The sequence below is a fragment of the Garra rufa genome, chromosome 13 (assembly GCF_049309525.1).
Source record: "Garra rufa chromosome 13, GarRuf1.0, whole genome shotgun sequence".
NCBI lineage: Eukaryota > Metazoa > Chordata > Actinopteri > Cypriniformes > Cyprinidae > Garra > Garra rufa.
This window is the reverse complement of record NC_133373.1, coordinates 4,066,076-4,089,021: the sequence shown is the minus strand read 5'-3', so window position 1 is coordinate 4,089,021 and position 22,946 is coordinate 4,066,076. Positions and strand designations below refer to the sequence as shown.

The following is a 22,946-nucleotide window of genomic DNA, read 5'->3' as shown; positions in this document are numbered from 1 at the left end:
CAAAATTAACATAACACATTACTTTCCATTAAAAGCTACTAAGTAACTAAATTAGTTACTTTTTTAGGGAGTAACTCAATATTGTAATGCATTACTTTTAAAAGTAACTTTCCCCAACACTGGATACCACAATGGTGTTACATAAGGATGCAATGATATCAAAATCTCACAATATGATGATATCTTGATATGAAGTCCATGATACAATATTTATTGCAAAAAAAAAAGGCAAATTAAGACTTTTTAAAGTTAAATTCTACTATCTAATGCACTATGAGAGTTCAAAATTAAGAGTTCAACCCATGTTCTTAATTAATACAATTAGTTAATTCTAATTCTATTGCTTTACACAGTTGACAGTTAAGTTGACTTTAAGACAACAACTTAATTTCTTGGGAAACTGACACAGAGTATTAATAATAATATAATATATATAATAATTAAAGTGGCTGTATTTACTGTAGCCCTTTCTTCCCACATAATAAATTACTTTAATAAATTAGTGGATACGTTATGTGTCAGATCATAATCGTGAGAGACAGATCTGGGAGGTAATTATACCAAATCATTTTGATGACACACTTTTGCTCAGATATTTCAGAATGACTAAAGTGGTCAACTGGTTAGTCCAGTTATCCAGTGAAATCTGGTGAGGCAAAATCAAGTTTTTTTTCCCCCCTTGCATCAGGGAATTTATTTGTTAAAAGTTTTATACACATTTTTAGATTTTATGTGTGTCTTGACATTTTTGCTGAGTGATTTTTATCTTTTTTTTTTGTATGCAATAACTCAAAGTTTTGTATGAAAATATATGGCCAGAACAATAGCTAGTATATGTTATTATGAGTCTTTACTCATTTTGAATATACACCGTTTAGATGACTCACAAAAACACAATCAATTTCTTAATGTGTAAATCTTTTTAAATTAGTCCCAAACTACTGAATGCACCTTTAAATAAAGAATTCAACCAGAATGAAAATCCTTTCATGATTTACTTTGAGTACACTGTTAGAAATGCTTTTCTTATTTAGATTTTTGTCTTGTTTCCAAACAGAATATCTAAAAAGTCTTAAATCAAGAAGGATTTTTTAGACAAGTAACAATTATTGTCTTGTTTTCAGAAAAAAAAAACAAGTCAAAATTAAGTGAAGTTTTGCTTAGAATAGGCAAAATATTCTGCCAAAGAGTTAAGAAAAATAATCTTGTTTTCTGTATTTTACTTACCCAATTAGCAGATTTTTTTTGCTTTTTCTAAGCAAAAAGTCACTTAATTTTGACTTTTCTGAAAACAAGACAATAATCTTTACTTGTTTAGAAAATCCTTCTTGATTTAAGAATTTTTTGATATTTTGGCTGGAAACAAGACAAAAAATCTAAGAAAGAAAAGCATTTTTTTTTTAATTTTTCGCAGTGTATATACTTTTACTAGCCTTTTTCTGTGCAAGATTCATATGGAACACTGTATTCTTTAATTTTTTCCTTTTCTGTTTAAGGGAATTAAGTAAGCCATCCAGGTTTGAAACAAACAAAATAAATAATAATGCTTTTCTTAGATTTTTTTTTTTTGTCTTGTTTCCAGCCAAAATATCGAAAAATCTTTAAATCAAGAGGGATTTTCTAGCCGAGTAAAAATGATTGTCAAAATTTTGTAGAAAAAAGTTTTTCCTTAGAATCTGACAATGGGGTAAGCAAAAAAAAAAAAAAAAATATATATATTATTTCAAACAGAAAACTATTTACCCCATTGGCAGATTATTTTGCTTGTTTCAAGCAAACACTCACTTGATTTTGAGTAGTTTTTTTTTTTTGAAAACAAGACAATATTTTTTTTAGTATAGAAAATCCTTTTTGATTTAAGAATTTTTTGATATTTTACCTGGAAACAAGACAACAAGTCTAAGTAAGAAAAGCATTTTTTGCAGTGTGAGAAACTATGTTTGGTTTATCTGTAGACTGCTAACTAGTGATGTCTTATGGTGTTTGTGTTTCTCTCTTAATTCCCATATCCGTTTTTCATCAGAGCCAAGATCAGCAGCGGAACCCGGTGAGTTTTTTTTACTCTTGCTTCCACTCCTCCTATTCTTAAAAACACTTTCCTCCAGATATATGTGTACTTATGGATTTATCAAGATAATAATTCTCTGTAAGCCCAATGTTCGTGAGATCATCACAATGCAATATGGACTAGATACGACTCGATAATCTCCGATTAACAGAATGAATGAACACGGCAAACGCACGTCAACACCGCTTATGAGTCACACACTTTCACTCATCTGTACATGCGTATGGCTTACTTTCTCACTCGTAGGTTAACAACTCTCACCTCTATCTTTGGGTGTGTCTCAGTTTACTCACTAGTTCAGTATAGTCCATATAATGGTTTTGCTCATTTTAACAGTGGCAACTACTGTGCATGATAAACAAATTAAAGATATGAAGATTGTTGACAAATACCACCTACATTTTAATGCGAGTTTCGTAATTTGTAATGGTGTCGTGGGTAATTGAGTCATCACTGTCTCAGCGTTTAGTGGTCAAGGTTCTTGCTAGTGGCAGAATTGTTGTTCGCAATTTACTGAATCGCCTTGTAGGAAACATGGAAAAGGAATGAGACACAGCCTATGTCTTGCGGCGGTAGACATCTCTCTGCTATTGAATCACCTCTGTAACCATCAATTACCTGTCTAGATTCACCACACCTGTCTGTCTAATTGTCTATCACCCTTCCTCATTACAAAAAAATATTTATGCGATTCTCATGTCTCTAGAGAAAGCAGTGTTGGATGCTCCTTTGCAGCAATAGATTATGTTGTAAAACTGTCTTGTTGTAGTAGCTTGTACAGCGAATTAATTTTAATGGTTTGAGATTATGTGTGTGTCACCATGTAATTGATTAAATCCATTTCTAATCTGGTTTTGCTCGTAATGACTTTGACTGACGGCTCATGTGATTGGTTTTGCAGAGGAAATCTGTACGTTGGTGATTGCAGAGGCGTTCCCTGAAGACGGAGGTCTTTTCTGCTGCACTGCAACCAACGAATACGGCTCAGTTAATAGCACTGCACAACTCACTGTCACCCCAGGTGCGTTTACACTGTATCTACAATAACTATATCTGGGCTCAAAGTTCATGGTAATGTAAATATTTAAGTAGCCTGGTGATATATTGGTGGAGAAGGATGTTCATGTTGAAAAAATCAATGAGCAAACAGTTTAATATCAATCAGTCAATCAATGTTTATTTAGAGCAAATGCAATAGAAATATTTTAGTTGGACAATTTTTGAGTTTTACTTTAGGAACTGCGAGTAGGCCAAGGTCACAGGATCTCAAGTTTCTAGAAGGGGTATATGGAAGTAATAAAACAGTTAAAGGAGTAGTTTATTTACAGATAATGTACTCACTCCCTTTTCATCCAAGATGTTCATGTCTTTTTTCTTCAGTTGTAAAGAAATGATGTTTTTTGAGGAAAACATCTCAGGATTTCTCTCCATATAATGGACTTCTATGGTGCCCCCAAGTTTACACTTTATTGTACTGAAATATTAAGTTACTTAAGTTGATTAAACTAAAAAATGTATGTCAGTGGGTTATTTTCCAAATTTTTTAAGTTAAAACAATTTTTTTTTTTACAGTTAAGTTCAAAAGAACACTGATCGGTTTAATGAATCGTAACTCAAATATTTGAAAACATTTTAATTTGAAAAATTAATTTGAAATTTTGGCTTTATCTTGTATTGATGTTTAAATTAAAGGAATGGCTCATGTTTTGGGCTTTAGTCCAGTATTCTTTTGTTTGAGTGTAATATGAAATATGACATGAGTTGAAAGAAAGCCAAGGGATAAACGTCTGAAAACAACAAAACTACGCACAGTAAACAGCCAGTTGATGTTTTCAACATTACAGCATGCTCTCATACTAAGTAGTAAATATAACTGATGCAACACAGGAATTGTAATGGTTTTATTTACAAGGCAGCAACAAAAAAAACTAAAATACCCTCTCCAAAAAAGGCCTAGCAGATCCATCTGTGATCTTCTGATGACATTTTATGGGGCCCACTGTGGTACATCTTGAAAACATGTCAATTGCATGAGGCCGACCAGCCACATCCTATCCACAACACTCCAGGATCAGAGTGTGGTTGAGGAGAGAGGATCCAGTATGTGCTGATAGCTGTGTGTGTCACATGGCAAAGACAGGATAGGAATGAATGTTTATACTGCATGATGGAGTGAGTGTACTTATATTTCCAGGAGTCCTTAAGCTTTAAGTTTACTACAGAGCCATTTAAGTAAATCTGAGACAATCTCAGTCAGATTTCATGTCTGATAATGGTGTGGATTAGGTTTTACCTGCTGTTTATCCAAGATTATGGGTAGGATTCTTTAACTCTAGGCATTTTGCAATGATCTTCATAATTGTTCTGCAATGACGAAACTCCACTGAAGTGCATTGTGACGTGAGCCAACTGGATTTCATCACCTACTTAATATGAAAAGAAATCTGTTATCTGCCTATAATGAACTACTATGTCTTCTGTTATTTTGGATATCTAGTTGCTGAAGAGTCACCCAGTAACGGCCTATCCGGGGATGACAACGTCTTTGAGGACAGCCAATTGTTCCCACCTCCACCTCCACCTCCGACTGAGATTAGCTTGTTGGAAGTCCCACCCAAAACCCCACCTAGTGCAGAGGCCTTCCAGATCAATGAGTTGGACATCTGGCCCAGCGTCGCTGAGCTGCCTGTTCAGGTCTCCACCGATAAAGAGCCTCAGGAAAGTGTTCCTGACAGACCTCTACAAAATGGTCAGGCCTTGAATAAGCCACCTGATGAGAGTCTACCATCACCTTCAAGTGTGAAGGAAACAGCGGCTCCACCTCCATCGCCTTCAGCGGTTAAGGCTCCACCTCTCCCTACCAAACCCAAACCTAAACTGTGAGTACTACAGCTGAATCCTGTACGTTTGTATTTATGAAGCATTAAAGGAGAAGTTCACTTTCAGAACAAAAATGTGCAGATAATGTGCTCACCTCTTGTCATCCAAGATGTTCATGTCTTTCTTTTTTCAGGGTTTTTTGAGGAAAACATTCCAGGATTTTTCTCCATATAGTGGACTCCTGTGGTGCCCCGAGTTTGAACTTCCAAAATTCAGTTTAAATGCGGTTGTAAATGATCCCAGAAGGGTCTTATCTAGCGAAACAATCTGTTATATATATTTTTTAATAGCAATTTATATACTTTTTAACCTCAAACGCTCGTCTTGTTTTTTTCTGGTTCAAGACAGTTAGGGTATGTCGAAAAATGCCCATCTTTTTTTTACCCTGAACTTCAAAATCATTTTCCTTTTCTTTAAAGGGTGTTTGATCTTCTTTGCGTGTTCACTTTGCAAACACTTCTGCAATGATGTAGGATGATTTTGAAATGATTTTTGGAAGTTGAGGAAGAAAATAAAATGGGAGTTTCTCGACATACCCTTACGGTCTTGGACAGGAAAAAACAGTTCGGGCAAAGCAAGACAAGACGAGCGTTTGAGGATAAAAAGTAAATAAATTGACATTTAAAAAAAAAACAGATCATTTCACATAAAAACAGATAAGACCTTTCTTCCTTGGCTATGATTGTTTACATCCACATTTGGGATCATTTGAAGCTGCATTTAAACTGTATTTTAGAAGTTTAAACTCAGGGCACCGTAGAAGTCCACTATATGGAGAAAAATCCTCAAAAAACATAATTTCTTTTCGACTGAAGAAAGGAAGACATGAACACACTGCAAAAAATTATGTTCTTACTTAGACTTTTTGTCTTGTTTTCTACCAAAATATCTAAAAATTCTTAAATCAAGAATGATTTTGTAGACAAGTAAAAATTATTGTCTTGTTTTAAGAAAAAACAAGTCAAAATTAAGTGCGTTTTTGCTAGAAACAAGCTAAATAATCTGCCAATGGGATAAGAAAAATAGAAAAATATATATATTTTTTGCTTTCCACTTTAGCTTGTTCTAAGCAAAAACTCACTTAATTTTGACTTGTTTCTGAAAACAAGAAACTAATTTGACCTGACTAAAAAATCCTGCAAGCATTTACGTTTTGCAGAATAACTGTGTTTTTCAGGTGAATTGGAGCAAAACACACACTGTGGTCAGTCTGAAGGGCTACATTTACCTATGTTTCTGTGGTGATGTACAGTACCACCCCAATCTGCCTGCATATGTCAGTAGGTGGTTTAATAGGAAAGCCCCACTTAGAGAACAAATGCATTCCATCCCTTTATCACCATGTCAGAGGCCGAGCATTGCTGCGTGCCATAAATCACTGTGTGACAGTGTGTGATATGCATGCCTGCAGACGTGTTAGCAGTTGTGCTATGACTTCAGCTGGATTTCAGAGGGATAACTTGCTTTGTGTTGAATGTATCTGACACTGCACGTCATTTATCATCGGTTGAAGTGATATGTTTTGTGTCAGCACTGATCTGACTGATCTGGGTTTAGATGTACTGTTCAATGCCTGAAGGTAGTTGGCTGTGGATTACACAGTAGGTGCAATTTGAGTTTAACTAGAACTGTTCCAGTTTTTAAAGACAGCATCCTTAAGTTTAGGGTCAAGATATGTTAAGTACATTGCCCAAGGGCATGCCATTAATATGTAGGGCAAGCTGGTACTTACATGCCTGCGATTAGTCCCAGGGACCCTCCAAGATGTTGACAATTGACAGTGGAAAAAAATAATTTCCATTTTTTTTAAATACCTAAAATTGGAGGCAAAAACAGTGCTTGTTCGATTGAGTGGTTTGAATCAGAATTGTTCAAAGCTGCAGCTGAGTTCACAACTCATTAAAAAACACATTTCCGCGTGATGAACTGTTGACTTGCATTAGTGTATTTATATATTTGTGAGCCTGGACCACAAAACCAGTTATATATTTGTTAATTAATTAATGCATAACATTTCTATTGATGTATGGTTGGTTAGGATAGGACAATATTTGGCTCAGATACATCTATTTGAAAATCTGGAATCTGAAGGTGCAAAAAAAAAAAAAATAAAAAAATAAAAAAAAAGAGAAGATTGCCTTCAAAGTTGTCCTCAATGAAATTCTTAGCAATGCATATTACTAATCAAAAATTAAGTTTTGATATAATTACGGTAGGAAATTTACAAAATGCCTTCATGGAACACAACCTTTATTTAATATCCTAATGATTTTTGGCATAAAAGAAAAAAGCAATCATTTTGACCCATACAATGTACTTTTGCCTATTGCTACAAATATACCCCTTCTACTTAAAGGTTGTATCAGTGATTTCTAGCCTGAAACATAAAGTGTCAAATTCAGCTGACCTTTCATCACAATCCGCTCGCTGCCTGCCCCATAAATTGTCTGTGAAAAAACCGCGTCTCTCTGGTCAGCCTAGGGTCCGAGATATGCCAAAAAAACAATCGGCACTACCAACCATTCCACAGCAAAAACAAACATTGTTCCAACCAATCAGCGTCAGGAGTTTGGTGTTGTGGACTTTCGCTCCGCCTCCCTCACATCCCTGCACCAGTAGGAAAGTCCACAACACGAACCCCCTGACGCTGATTGGTTGGAACACTGTTTGTTTATCTGTGGAATAGTTGATAGCGCCGACTGTTTTTTTGGCATATCTCAGACCCTAGGCTGACCAGAGAGACGCGGTTTTTTCACAGACAATTTATGGGGCAGGCAGCGAGCGGATCGTGATGAAAGGTCAGCTGAATTTGACACTTTATGTTTCAGGCTAGAAATCGCTGATACAACCTTTAAGACTGATTTTTTGGTCCAGGGTCACATTTAGTCTAAGATACATATTTACAACATTGTGGTTATATATTGTAAAGCTAAAATATTATTGGGTAACACTTTACATTAAGGTTTCTTGTTTATAAAGGTGTTCATACATACTCATTTACAAATGCATAAATCATTGATAAGCAGTTATAAATGCATGAATAAAACAGTTACTTTAGTGTAATACAGTACCTACCAAATAGTGAGCTATTTTTAACTAACATGTTATAAATGCTTAATAAACCTGTTTGTTAATACTTAGTATTTTACTCAAAACCAGTTTTCTGATTTATTTCATGATGCACCAAAATTAGACAATTATAGCATTTATATCTCATGACTCATGTCATTTCTTGCAACTCATTATGAATTATTAATATCCATAATGAATGAAAAATGGTTCACCCTAAAGTAAGGTTCACAGATAATATTGAAAATTGCCACGCTAAAATAAAGTCATTTTATTTTCATAAACAAAATATATCTGTTTTTATAAATCGCTGGGTAGCTTCTTAAAAGCAACATAAAAAAAGAGTCATGAGATATAAATGAAAAAAAAAAAAAAACACAAATACAACATCAGCTAGTCTTGCTATAATAATCTATTTTTGGTGCATCATCAAATTAGGAATCTGGTTTTCAGTAAAATAATATATATGAACAAGTATATTTATTATGCATTTATAACAGTAAGTAACAGTAAGATTTTTTAAAGAAGTCTCTTAAGCCTGCATTTATTTGATCCAAAGTACAGCAAAAACAGTAAAATTCAGATTTTCTTTTTTACTTTTTAAAATATCAGTTTTTGTTTGAATATATTTTAAAAGGTCGTTCATTTCTATGATTTCAAAGCTGAATTTTTAGCATCATTACTCTAGTCGCACGGTCTTTCAGAAATCATGTTAATATACTGATTTGCTGCTGCTAAAAATTTTTATTATTATTTTGTGGAAAACAGCTGAGTAGAATGAATTGAAAATTCAGAAAAACAGCATATAACTGTTTTAAATATTGATAATAATAATAATAATAATGTTTCTTGAACAGCATATTAGTAATGATGCTGAAAATGTATCTTTGATCACAGAAATAAATTGCATTTTAAAATATATTCAAATAGAAAACAGTTATTCAAATATTTCAAAATGTTGCTGTACTTTAGATTCAATAAATGCAAGCTTGGTGAGCAGAAGAGACTTTAAAAAACAAAACAAAAAATGGTAGCATATAATGCATTTGTAAACCTTAATATAAAGTGTTATCTATTATTGCAGACTGTTTACCAGAGTGAGGTCTAGTTGTGATGTTGCACACTAGTGGATGACTTTGCACCCAAAGCAACCTAACATTTTAATAAATAGTTTTTGTCTACAGCAAAGTAAACAAGAATTGTTACGTGAGCTGCAATCAAAGGATAAAACTGCAACGAATTACAGCAACATGAAAGCAAAAGTGTCTCAGAGGGAGGGACTCTTTGTTGACTGTAGGCAGAGCCAGTCTTAGATATGAATGTAGTTTAGCTCTGTAATCTTGTCTGGATTATGTGTGGCATTAAAGTTTATGTGTGTGAATGTGATATTAGCCGATTGTGGTCACATACCTTTGCATAGCCTACTTATTTGATTAAAAAGACTATTCAAGCTGCTTGAATCTGCGGCTATTGACTGATTTCCGTTCGATTCAAGTGCCGTTCCTTCTTTACAACCCTGAAAAAGTAGCAAGTGTGTGTTTAGTGGGTGGATGTTGGGAAGAAAGAGAAATAAGTCAATTGTGTGCATTCTAGTCTTCATGTAAATGGAAAACTTTGCATTGTGTACACGCTCTACCGGGAATACAGGACAACATTCAGTCCTTGTGGTTTTATCCATAACTTTTCTCCATACATTTCCCCATTCGTTCTGTGATTCCAGATCAAATGAGCAAGCAGACGACCTCTCGAATGAAAGGTAAAACAAAGAATAGGTTGATGCAACCCAAGTGTGAATAACGCATATGTGCGTGGGTTTGACGGGCATGTGATAGCTATGAAAGGAAAATTGTTTCCTGTCCTGGATGAAGTCCAAGTTGAGGTTTAAATGGCATGCCGTTTGGCAAAACACTGTCTTTGCTTGAGCTTCTGCAATTTATTGCCATAAAAAACTGCTTCCCCAAAAGTTTTTCCACTGTGGCGTCACAAATCACCCGCTAGAAACAACACGACAGGGAGCAGGTAGTGAGACCCTCCTCCCACTTTAAAAAAACACAGCACACAGTCACTTCACCTTGTCATTTGGTTGTAAAAACAGGAATTTCATAATTGTACAATTACCCAGAGGTCACTTCTGCATGCTGTGTGGCAGGTTATCGTCTATCTGCATCCTCCAGGTATGATCAGACCTGAACCCTGCCTTTTGACCCTCCGATCCCGTTTTCAAATTCCAGCTTGGGTGTTCCCATAACTTGTTCACATGAGTGCTTTGAATAAAATGATAGAGTGGGAATTTAAGGTCACGTTGTAGCTGCTGACATTTATCTTTTACAGGTCCCCTGTGATCTGAATTCGCCTTAAGTTCAACTTTATTTCAGCGTTACGGTGATTTATCAATTACATCTGTGATTATGTTGTTTGCCGAATTGCCGTAAAGCAATTAGAGGACGAGTGGAAAGTATGAGTTTGCAGCTCCGGTCATGTTCTTTGGGTAAACTAGTAAAAGGGTGATAAACTTCACCTGGTCTCATGTTTCATGTTTCAGCGATGGGCCTTGGGCTTTTGCTGGCATGACTGCATTGTTTTGATACGATGCATGTCATTTAAAATCAAATCAATGTGGTGCTGCCTACTAAATGTCTTTGTTTTGGAGCGATTGCTTGCTTGCAGATATGATGTTCTTTTCCCAGCCTTTTCTCGCTTCATGTATCTAATCCATCTTGAACAGTTTACTCAAAAATTAACATTTGTCATAGTTTCCTCACTTTCACGTCGTTCCAACCAGACTTTGTTTCTTCCGTCCAACACAAAAGGTATCATTTTTATAAAAATACTGTTATCAAAGATGCCTTTTAAAGCTAAACGTAGAAGTTCAAACGGACATACTTATGGATGAAACCTGCTATGGTAACTATGGTAATTGATTTGAACAATATGTCTACAGTACATTAGGGCTGTCACGATTCCTCGATTCAATTCAACTGAGGGACTCATATGCAACTACTACAGACTCATATGCAACTCACTGATGCTCCAGAAGGAAAAAACATGCATTAATAGCGGGGGTGAAAACTTTTGAACCGAATAGAGAAGTGTACATTTTTGTTATTTTGCCTAAATAGATGGATCTCAAAATCATACAGTTATTGTTGGAAAGGGTTCCAATACACAAAACTGTGGGAAAACCAAAGAATTTGTGAGACCTGAAGGATTTGTCTGAAGAACAGCAGGCAGTTTAACTGTTCAGATGTTATTTGTAAACATCTTTTATGTAAATATCACATTCAGGTCAGTACTAAATAAACAATAACATGCATTTTGTATGATCCCTCTTATTTTGGTAAAATAATGGAGGATGTAAACTTTTGACCTCAACTGTAATTTTTCAAGACTCACAGAAAGACACCAACTCAGCTGACCATTTGAATTTATTTATATTGGTGGGGCATTACATGTGCTTGTTCATTGTCCTAACCAAGTGTTGAGTGAACATCCTTCATCGTTTAACACCTTTGCACTGTTTCAGTTTGATTAACATGTTCAAATCTCTTCACACTTGATCCCTTGTTCGCTCTCCCTGCCTGATACACGCCGTACAGGAAACTGGGCAGTGTGTTTTGGCATACTTTGGTGACAGCAGGAGGGCCCTTGTGATATAGACAGGGCCCAATGTCCTTCAGCACAGGAAGGGACAGAGAGATAGACAGAAACAGAGGAAGGTGTGAACGAACAGGAGGGTGTTTAGTGGGCGTCCACCTGCAGCCAGTCCAGAGGGAAAGGCTTTGTGGGTCAATTCTGAGGCTGTATAAAAATGAAGCTTATAATGAAGGCACATTACTCAGTTTGTGACATTTATCTGAAGAGCTAAATCCCGGTTTTCTTTTCAGAGGAGCATCTGTGTAAGCGAGAGATGGTTGTGTGCACCTCTGATTTACGAGCTTGGTGGGCTGAAATCACAGGGGTTTTATGGGAACATGCTTCACAGTGTGTAAAGTCCATACCACACTGAAATGATAACACCTGGAGCTTGTAAAGGAACACAGAGACAGAAAGTGAGAAGACTGTCTGCATTATGCTCTAGGGTATACGTGCTGTCACATATGGACTTTTTCGGTATGTATTTTTGTGCGTATGATGAATTAAAGATACGCTGCAGGTGGTGTCTGATATCAGCTGTACAGGTTGATGAATGTGTGTGCTAACATAGTGAGCCATTTCACAAAGCCCCTTTGAATTAAACCTGGATTGTAGTATATTTATGCTGTAGGTTTGTGCGAGTGTGAGCGCTTTCTGAAAATCTTGTGTTTGAAGCTTTTTTTCAGTGGATCAAATTAACGTTGATTCTTCTTTCATATGAACACAGGATATGTTTTTGTAAATGTACTGGATTTTTTTCTTGGCATCACCAAGGTAGTGATTATACGATACCACCACACACAATATCTGAACATTTTTGTGAAGTAAGGAAGCACCCAAAGTGATCTGATACCAGTTGGCAAAGACTATATACCACTAGGCGAGATAAGACATGACCGAAGAAAAAAGTTGGTTAGTGTGCAAGGGGACTCTTTATATATTATACACTGCTGTTCAAAAGTTTGGGATCAATGATATGTTTTTAAAAGTGTTTGTTATGCTCATCAAGGGTGCATTTTATGTGATCAAAAATACAGAAAAAAATGGTAATATTCTGAAATATTATTAAAATGTAAAATAATGGTCTTTTATTTTAATATACTTTAAAATATCATTTATTCCCGTGATGCAAAGATAAATTTCCATCAGTCATTACTCCTTCAGAAATCATTCTAATATTTAGATTTTTTCTCAATGTTGAAAACAGTTGTGCTGCTTAATATTTTTTTTTTTTTTTGAAAAACCGTGATACTTTTTTCAGCGTTCTTTGATGAATAGAACGTTTAAAAGAACAGCATTTATTTGAAATATAATTTTTTTGTAACAATATACAATACCGTTCAAAAGTTTGGTGTCAGTCTTTTTTTTTTTTTTTGAAAGAAATTAATACTTTTATTCAGCAAAGAAGTGTGAAATTGATGAAAAGTAACAGTAAAGACTTATATAAATTATATGAATAAATGCTGTTCTTTTTGACATTTTATTCATCAAAGAATCCTGAAAAAAGTATCACAGGTTCAAAACAAAATATTAAGCAGCACAATACATCAGCATATTATAATGATTTCTGAAGACTTCTGAAAATTCAGCTTTGCATCACAGAAATAAATTATATTTTAAAGTATATTAAAATAGAAAACTGTTATTTTAAACTGTAATAATATTTCACAATATAACATTTTTTTCAGTATTTTTGATCAAATAAATGCAGCCTTTGTGAGCATAAGAAACTTAAAAAAACATTAAGAATTGAATATTAATTATGAAATATTAAGCAGTTTTGATAATTTTAATGAGAAATTATCAGCATTTTTTTCTGAAGAATCATGTGAAAACTGCTGAAAAATATGTTTTCTATATAAATATGTTTTAAATTGCAATAATATTTCACAAATTTGCTGTTTTTACAGTTTTTTTATTTAAAAAAATAAAACTCTTACTCAGCCTATCCTTTTGAATTGTAGTATATGTAGTATATAAAACAAACTAATATTTTTACCAAAAACGTTTTGTTTTTAAATTATTTTATTTTATTATTATTATTTTTTTTGGGTGGACATTGCATTCAAAATCCACTCAATTGAAAATTTTAAAAGGCACATATTTGCAGTTCAAATACCTTTGGCTATTCACAATCTCTTGCTGCAATTATGGGGTGGTTTTGAGATTTGAGAAATGTTGGATATATTACTCCTACCTCATGTTACTCTTATAAGATTTGATGTTAAACATCAGTAACAGTGAAACATTTTTTGCAAACTTTATTTTCTGTATCACTATTTTAGCCATTTTTTAAAGAGGTGAGCGTTTTTCAGCAGACTCTTTTACAGTACATTCTTCCAGGAAGTAAAAGGTGTCGTCTCCAATCAGAGCCACACCAAAGTCAGCCATTCAGAAAGTAATCCCTCACTTCCTGTGACAAAAGGACCAGTCTGTGATGTATAAATGCACCATATTGGCTCCGGGGTCATGACTGGATGAGCCAGAAACCCACACCCTACTTCATCAGCTGTCTGTGAGCCAGACAGACACAAAATGTCTCCTAGGAAGTCTCTTTGAAGTGAATGATGCAATAATTTACCCTCCTTATTCATTATGTGTTTATATTTAAACGATTACTCACCGAATCAGTGAGGATTTTTGTTTATTCTGGATTAGTGGATCGCCATGGTGGCAGAAGTAGATGAGAGTAAGGGAGACAGAGATAAAGCGTTAGACAGAGAGGATAACAGATGAGAAAGGAAGTCTTTAATCCTCGCTGAAGTGCTCGTATTGCTATCTTCGTGCCGACTGCATTGCTGCCATACCGCACCGCCTGCCACAAACCTCCGCGAGCCACAGCGGGGTTGTTGTCATGGACACTAGAGACAACTGCAGCAAACTGAGGCCTGTTCTCAAACAACCCGCTCGCATTTCAGTGAGCTCTCTTATTCCTGACCGCAACCACACCGGCTTTCTCTCAAAGTCATGGGGTTTTTAGTTTCAGATGTCGTGCTTGATTTTACAGTGCTGATGTGGTCATTGTGGTAGTGTGTCTGTTTTATACTGATCAATTTAGTTCCATAAAGGAGGTCTAATAGCTTGAAAAAACCTAACTCAGTTGCTGTGCATTTCACCATTTCAGAGGTTCTCCAATCAGTTCAAACCATCATTCTATTAGGGTGACCATACATCCTCTTTTTTACAAAGATTGGACATTTTTACAAAGATTGTTTAAGCAAATATTAAAATCATGATCCCTTTGTTCCCATCATGCACTTGGGAATGAATAATTAATAAAGTGTCATTTTTTTTAGCTGTTTTCGAGATGTATTTACACTGTTTTATGGTTGCTTTTGTTGTTAAGTTAAGTAACTTGCTGTTTTGTAACATCCAGAGGTAATTTTCTACTCAAAATGACCCATTCATACTCAAAAACTATTCACTGATTGCTACCGTCATTGTGCATCATGTGCCAAGTTTTGAGGTCTCTGTGTTCATTTGGTTAGTTACATCATTAAAGCAGTAGTTCACTTTCAGAACGAAAAAAATACAGCTAATGTAATTCACCCCCTTGTCATCTAAGATGTTCATGTCTTTCTTTCTTCAGTCATAAGGAAATTGTGTTTATTGAGGAAAATATCTCAGGATTTCTCTCCATATAGTGGACTTCTATGGTGCCCCCGAGTTTGAACTTCCAAAATGCAGCTTCAAAGGGCTCTAAACGATCACAGCTGAGGAAAGAAGGGTCTTATCTGGCGAAACGATGGGTTATTTTATAACATTTACAACTTATATATTTTTTAATCTCAAATGCTCGTCTTGCCAAGCTAGACAAGATGTGCATTTGAGGTTAAAAAGCATATAAATTGTAATTTTATTAGAAAATAACCCATCGTTTTGCTAGATAAGACCCTTCTTCCTTGGCTGTGATCGTTTAGAGCCCTTTGAAGCTGCATTTTAGAAGTTCAAACTCGGGGGCACCATAGAAGTCCACTATATGGAGAGAAATCCTGAAATGTTTACTGAAAAAACATAATATCCTTATGACTGAAGAAATCTGGGTCAGTACAGTTAGGGTAGGTTGAAAAACTCCCATCTTGTTTTCTTCTCCAACTTCAAAATCGCTATTAACATACGAAGTATTTAAATCGCTTTGGATGCAGCTCGTGTTGGATGTAGGGTTGCCAAATCCACATTTTTTCCCTCGGAATTGGGCTGATTTTAAACTGTTGAAACGGGTTGATTTTCTCCCATGTGTTAAAAGTTTGAAATATTGCATAAATTCCGTTAGACTGAAATGCTTGTATTGAAACATTTTGCATTCTACCTGTGATAAAACTGATTTTAGTTTTGTTAAGGTTGGCCACTATAATAGGAAGATTTTTAGCTGTGTTTATGGTCAATCTGCATAAGGGTGACTGTAAAATATGTAGTTTTGGTATGGAAATTACATTTTCTGATACCAAAACTAGGACCAAAACTCACCCTTTGTCATCGAAGATGTTTGTGTCTTTCTTTCTTCAGTCGTAAAGAAATTATGTTTCTTGAGGAAAACATTTAGAGAATTATCTTCACTTCTATGGTGCCTATTTTGAACTTCCAAAATGCAGTTTAAATGCAGCTTCAAAGTGCTCTAAACGAGTTGAGGAAGAAGGTTCTTATCTGGCGAAACCATCGGCTATTTTCTAAAGAAATTGACAATTTATATACTTTTTAGCCTCAAGGGAGTTTGATCTATTTTGCATGTTCACTGGGTCGGTACTTCTGCAGCAATGTAAGAAAATTTTGAAGTTGAACATCTTGACAAGGAGGTGAGTGAATTGTCTGTGCAGTTTTGTCCTGGAAGTAAACTTCTCCTTTAAATCCGCTGTGCGCTGGTCAGCCGGTTGCATTTCTGGCGTGTGACTCAGCACTGTTTCTCAAAGCTGGTTTGTTTATGAGGTGTTGCTCGTAAAGACCCAAATGGTGTATTAACAATAATTTTCTTGCACAGGCGTTGCGTGTGGTTTAGAAGCACATCCAAAAGAAAACAAGCATATAGAAGACGCTTTCTAGAGGAAAATTCAATTTAAATGCTGCAAAAAATGGTTTACTGCAGACGATTTTGTTGAGCGACACAAGATCATTCTTGCACCTCTTGTGGATAAAATGCACAAATAGTTTTTCTTGGACTTGCGAGGCTTATTTTTAGAAATGAACGCAGAGTTTCCACTGTGGATTGTGACTTTTATTTTGTGTTTATTTATATATGATACGATTGGGGCTCATAAAAGTACTGTAGATAATTGCTCATTGGCAAGGTAGGTAATTGGTAATTGGTAAGTAGCCTGAAAGTAGGTACAATGCTGTTCAAAATTGAGGTTGTAAGATTTTTTTTTGTTTTAGAAAAAATACTCTTATGCTTATCAAGGCTGCATTTATTTGATCAAAAATACAGAAATATTATTACGATGTAAAATAAAGTTTCTATATTTTAATACACATTAAAATCGAATTTATTTCTGTGATCCAAGGTGCATTTTCAGCATCATCAGTATCACATAATCTTTCAAACAGTTGTGCTGCTTAATATTTTTTTGGAACCTGTGATATGTTTTTTTTTTTTTATATATTTCTTTGATAAATAAAATATTTAAAAGAAAAGCATTTATTTAAAATATATATAAATATTTTCCAACAATACCGTTTAAAAGTTTGCACACAATAAATTTTTATTCTTTATTTATTTTTGTAAAGAAATTAATATATTTATTCAGCATGGATGTGGTAACTTGATAAAACGTGATAAGACTTATATTGTTAGAAAAGATTTATATATTGAATAAATGCTGTTCTTTTCTACTTTTTGTTCATCAAAGAATACTGAAAAAACTATTACAGGTTCTTAAAAAATTTTTTGCCAACATAAATAATTCTAATAATAAATCAGCATATTTTAAAATGATTTCTTAAGACTGGAGTATTAGCCAATAAAAAATCAGCTTTTCATCACTGGAATAAATTAGATTTGAAAGTATATTAAAATAGAAACCATTGTTTTAAAATGTAATAACATTTTGCAATTTTACTGTTTTTTCTGTATTTTTGATCACAACGACAGTGTATTTAAAATATAATATATTTTTGTGAATTTTCAGCAGGCATTAGTTACTTCATTAGTCTTCAGTGTCAGAAATCCTTCAGAAATTATTCTAATTCTTATATGCAGATTTGGTGCATTTCTGATTATTATCAATTTTGAAAACAGCTGTACTGCCTAATATTTTTGTGAAAACTGTGTTACTGATTTTCTTCAGTTTACTTTGACGAATAAAAAGTTCAAACGAACAGCATTTATTTGAAATATAAATCTTTTGTAACATTGTAAACTTCAGTGTCACTTTTAATCAATTTAATACATCCTTTCAAAACAAAAGTGCTCATTCCTGGCCTCAAAAGTAGGCACTGCTGATGCTTAAATGTGGTTATAATAAAAAATACACATTTTAATAACCCCAGCGTGAAAAAGGCTAACAAATTTATCATAGTTAACTTGCAGAAAAACATTAGCTTTGTTTTTGACCAATTCAGCCAGTTTACATTAGAATGATTGAGCAGCACAGTGTGGCCAAGAAGTCCAGAGTGAAGACAAACACTGTTGACTATGTGCAGTCCTTATAAGGAAACGGGGGATGCGGGATTGGCTGAGAGATCGAAGAATCTGCGTTGTATTGGCTAGTGGTGTTAAAGTGACCCACTGGGAATACAGCGGCTTTCCAAATATGGAAGAGAGAGTACAGAACAGACCATCTCAATAAAAAAAAAAAAACTTTTACTGGAGACTGGGGAAAGAGAGAAGCAAAAGTGGTGTAAGAGTAGAGAAACGAGTCATTTAGAAATTATGAACTTCAGATGCTGGTTTGGAAATACAGAGTGGGAGTTAACATTCATAGATAAAACACCATATTTATAGATTTGATGTAAAACAGAATAGATTTAGTTAGGAATAGCTCACCCAAAAAAGAAAATCTGTTTTCTCACCCTCTTGTCATTCCAAAAATGTATGACTGAGTGTTTGCAGAACACAAAAGATAATATTTTGAAATATAGTTTTTTCCTCGAAAGTCACTGGGTTTCAAAACAACATTCAACCTCAGTGAGTTTCAGTGTATGGACAAAAATAAAAATGTTCTATTTCATTTTTGGATTAAATACACTGAAAAAAACAGCTTGTAGGATTTACTTAAATACATTTTACTGCTACTGCTACTTAACATTTATAAGAGAAATTAAGTAAATATAACATGATATATAATTTTACTTATAGAATTAAGTCAAATTTACTTACCCAAGTTATGTAAACTTAACAAAGAAAATAAGTACGCTGCAAAAAATGCTTTTCTTACTTAGATTTTGTGTCTTGTTTCTAGTCAAAATATCGTACTCGGTTACTTTCGTAACCTCGGTTCCCTGAGATACGGGAACGAGTACTGCGTCTGTAAAGACGCTTATGGGGAAAAGCTCCTTTTCTCCTGAGACTGAAGCATTTCAATAACGCAGTGTAACTGCACGGCCATTGGTTCGTGCAGTGTTAAAGAAACGAACCAATGGCTCGGCAGCGGAGATGCACAAACCTATGGCGATGATTCGCGCCCGATCGCGCCAAAAGGGGCGGAGCATCTGGCTATATAAGCGAGCATTTCGCCATAGGGAACTCAGGTACTTCGACTGAAGCGACGACTGAGTCGTGCAGCTACCTAGCACGGCCAGCAACGCAGTACTCGTTCCCGTATCTCAGGGAACCGAGGTTACGAAAGTAACCGAGTACGTTCCCTTTCGATACTTTCACTCGTACTGCGTCTGTAAAGACGCTTATGGGGAACCAGTACAATCCCGCCGTTGCTAAGGTAGAGGAACGACTAACATGACCCTAGCACTAAAGGGCTAATAAGGGCCAATTTGTTCGATCAGATAGCCTGATAAACATCCGTTCCAAGGAATAAGTACACTTGGAGCTCCACAGAGGCCAAGACGCACTATATATAACATACTGGTAAAACATACCACTATGTGGAAAGGACCCGAGTCTGTAAGACTGGAACGTCCAAGTTATAGAATCTAGCAAATGTGGACGGTGAGGCCCAGCCTGCCGCCGCACAAATCTCTGCAATGGAAACCCCACTAGACCACGCCCAAGACGAGGCGATGCCCCTCGTCGAATGGGCCCTTACTCCCATGGGACATTGTAGGCCCAAAGAGGAGTAAGCCAGCGTGATGGCTTCCACAATCCATTTGGATAATCTCTGTTTTGTGACCGAACACCCCTTGGTGCGGCCACCAAAACATACAAACAGCTGTTCTGACTGCCTAAAAGGGGCAGAACGCTCTATATAACATCTCAGAGCCCTGACAGGGCAGAGAGGGTTAAATCCCTGGTCTTGCTCCGTAGGAGGAAGAGCCAAAAGGGAAATAATCTGGTCTCTAAAGGGTGTAGAGAGACTTTTGGGAACATACCCATGCTTTGGCTTCAGGATGACCTTAGAGTCATTTGGCCCGAATTCCAAGCAAACGGGGCTCACAGAGAGCGCCTGTAAATCACCCATGCGTTTGACTGATGCTAATGCCAATAGCAGGGCAGTCTTCAACGTCAGGGGGCGAAGGCCTATGGACTGAAGCGGTTCGAAGGGAGGGCCCTTCAGGGCCCTCAACACTGTGGGTAAGTCCCAAGACGGAACCGTGATGGGGCGAGGGGGATTAATCCGCCTTGACCCCTTTAAGAAACGAACGACCAAGTCGTTCCTTCCCACAGATTGACCGTTTACAAGGTCATGGAATGCCGCTATAGCTGCAACATAGACCTTGAGCGTGGAAGGGGATCTCCCCTTATCCAACAGCTCTTGCAAGAAGGACAATATCACAGATATGTCACATAAAATTGGGTCCGCACCGCGGGTGGAACACCAGGCGGAAAAGACAGACCACTTGAGATCGTAGAGCCGCCTCGTAGAGGGTGCTCTAGCTTGTGAAATAGTACTCAAAACCGACTCAGGGAGACTTAAAGGCTCCCGTCTAGAGCCCAAACGTGTAGCGCCCACAATTCCGGTTGGGGGTGCCATATCGTTCTGTTCGCCTGTGTTAAGAGATCTCGTCTCAGTGGCACGGCCCATGGTGCTCTTGAGAGCAGCCTGGGAAGATCTGGAAACCAATGCTGGTTCTGCCAGAATGGAGCCACTAACAGGACTTTGAGTTTCTGTTCCCGCACTCGCCTGATGACCTGTGGCAGCAGAGCGATAGGAGGGAATGCGTATAACAGGAGATTGGGCCATTCTTGGGTCAATGCGTCCTGTTCCTTCGAAAAATAAATTGGGCAGTGATGATTGTCTTTTGAGGCGAAAAGATCTACTCGCGCCCTGCCAAAGACAGCCCATATTTGCTGAACCGTGTGAGGGTGAAGCGTCCATTCGTCTGAGGAGACGTTGCTCCGAGACAACATGTCTGCTCCCTGGTTCAGTTTGCCTGGCACATGCGTCGCTCTTAGAGAGCGGAAGTGCAGCTGAGCCCATTTCAGGAGACGTTCTACCATCGTAAATAGACGTCTCGACGAGAGGCCCCCTTGGTGATTTATGAAGGACACCACTGTCATGCTGTCCGAACGGACTAAGACATGGTGACCCTTCAGCGCAGGTAGAAGGGTGTGAAGGCCTAAACATACTGCTAGCATTTCCAAGCAGTTGATGTGAAGGCGACTCTCCGCTTTCGACCATAGGCCGAAAGCAGGCTGGCCGTCGCACAGCGCCCCCCAACCTAAGTTGGAGGCGTCTGTCGAGACCGCTTTCCTTCTGACCACCAAGTCCAGGGGGACGCCCTGTTCCATCCATTGAGCGCACCTCCAAGGAGTCAGGGCTGCTATACAGGCCCGATCTACCTTGATGCGCTGGCGTCCCAAACGCCACGCTTGAGGAGGAACCTTTGGTTTCAACCAGAACTGCAGGGGGCGCATTTGAAGCAGACCCAACTGAAGTACTGGAGATGCTGAGGCCATAAGGCCGAGCATCTTCTGAAAAACCTTGAGAGGGCGAAGGGCTCCTATTTTGAAGGAAGCCGCGAGCCTGCGAATGGCTTGGGCTCTCTGCGGCGCAACTGCTGCCTTCATTTGACGTGAGTCGAAAACTGCTCCCAGGAACGCAATGCGTTGGCTGGGAGACAGCACGCTCTTGGCAAAATTGACCTTGAGTCCTAGGCACTCTAAGTGGCTGAGGATTAAGGCTCTGTGGTGTGTTAGCTCGCTCTCTGACTGGGCTAGGATGAGCCAGTCGTCCAGATAGTTCAGGACGCGGATTCCCATCTGTCTCAGAGGGGAAAGTGCTGCGTCCATGCACTTTGTAAACGTGCGAGGGGCTAACGACAGTCCGAACGGAAGGACTGTATATTGATATGCCACTCCCTCGAAGGCGAATCTCAAGAATTGCCTGTGATGGGGGGCGATCTGAATGTGGAAGTATGCATCCTTCAGATCCAGTGAACAAAACCAGTCCCCTTTGCGTATCTGCGAGAGGATCTGTTTTAGTGTAAGCATTCTGAACGGCCGTCTCATGAGGGCGCGATTCAGCTGTCTGAGGTCGAGGATGGGGCGTAGACCGCCATCCTTCTTTGGAACGAGGAAGTAACGGCTGTAAAAACCTGACTCGCTCTGTGCTGGGGGGACCGTTTCCACGGCGCCCTTGGCCAACAGATTCTTTACCTCTAATCGCAAGACGTCTGCGTCTTTGCTGCGAACTGAGGTGGTGATCACACCATGAAAGCGAGGAGGTCTTCGAGCGAACTGGAGTACATAGCCTCGTTCTATTATACCCAAAACCCATTTTGACACTCCGGGGATGGCTTGCCATGCCGCGGATCGTGTCGCTAGGGGCTGCAATGGTTCGCACAGCTGTATGCTGTCTGAAAGCATTGGAAGAGGAAATTTGCTCTTTTCTTGAAAATGTTTGTTTTTTATTTTTCCCGCTATCACAGCGGTTTGCTGTAAGGGCGCTGATATAAAGGGCCCGTGAGTTACAGCTACATTTTTCACAAACATGAGTTCCCTTACACCCGGAACAGAACGGAGTGTAGAAGGGCTTAAAAGAGGCACTTTGGGGGCTGGTCCGGCTGCTGCGAGACTTGGCCCCTCCCTCTTCCTGCTGTTGAGATCAGGAAGACGCTGACGGCGCCTGGTCCAACACCACTCTTGGCCGAGGTCCCTGACGCTTAGGGAAGGGAAAGCGCTTGGCTGGGCGTGACCGAGGACGGAGCTCCGTCTGAGGCGCTGGTTGCGCAGCTGGGGGCGTGGCTTTCG

General features: G+C 37.6%; 1 protein-coding gene across 1 annotated transcript in view; it reads left to right on the top strand.

Annotated features, from left to right (window-relative positions):
- The window catches only part of palld (palladin, cytoskeletal associated protein), a 134,400-nt gene that overhangs the window by 81,777 nt on the left and 29,677 nt on the right, over nt 1-22,946 (top strand). The window contains exons 8-12 of the mRNA XM_073816630.1: nt 2,024-2,047; nt 2,970-3,089; nt 4,566-4,947; nt 9,738-9,773; nt 10,167-10,191. Coding sequence (XP_073672731.1) covers nt 2,024-2,047; nt 2,970-3,089; nt 4,566-4,947; nt 9,738-9,773; nt 10,167-10,191 — 587 coding nt within the window. The remainder of the gene's footprint in view (nt 1-2,023; nt 2,048-2,969; nt 3,090-4,565; nt 4,948-9,737; nt 9,774-10,166; nt 10,192-22,946) is intronic.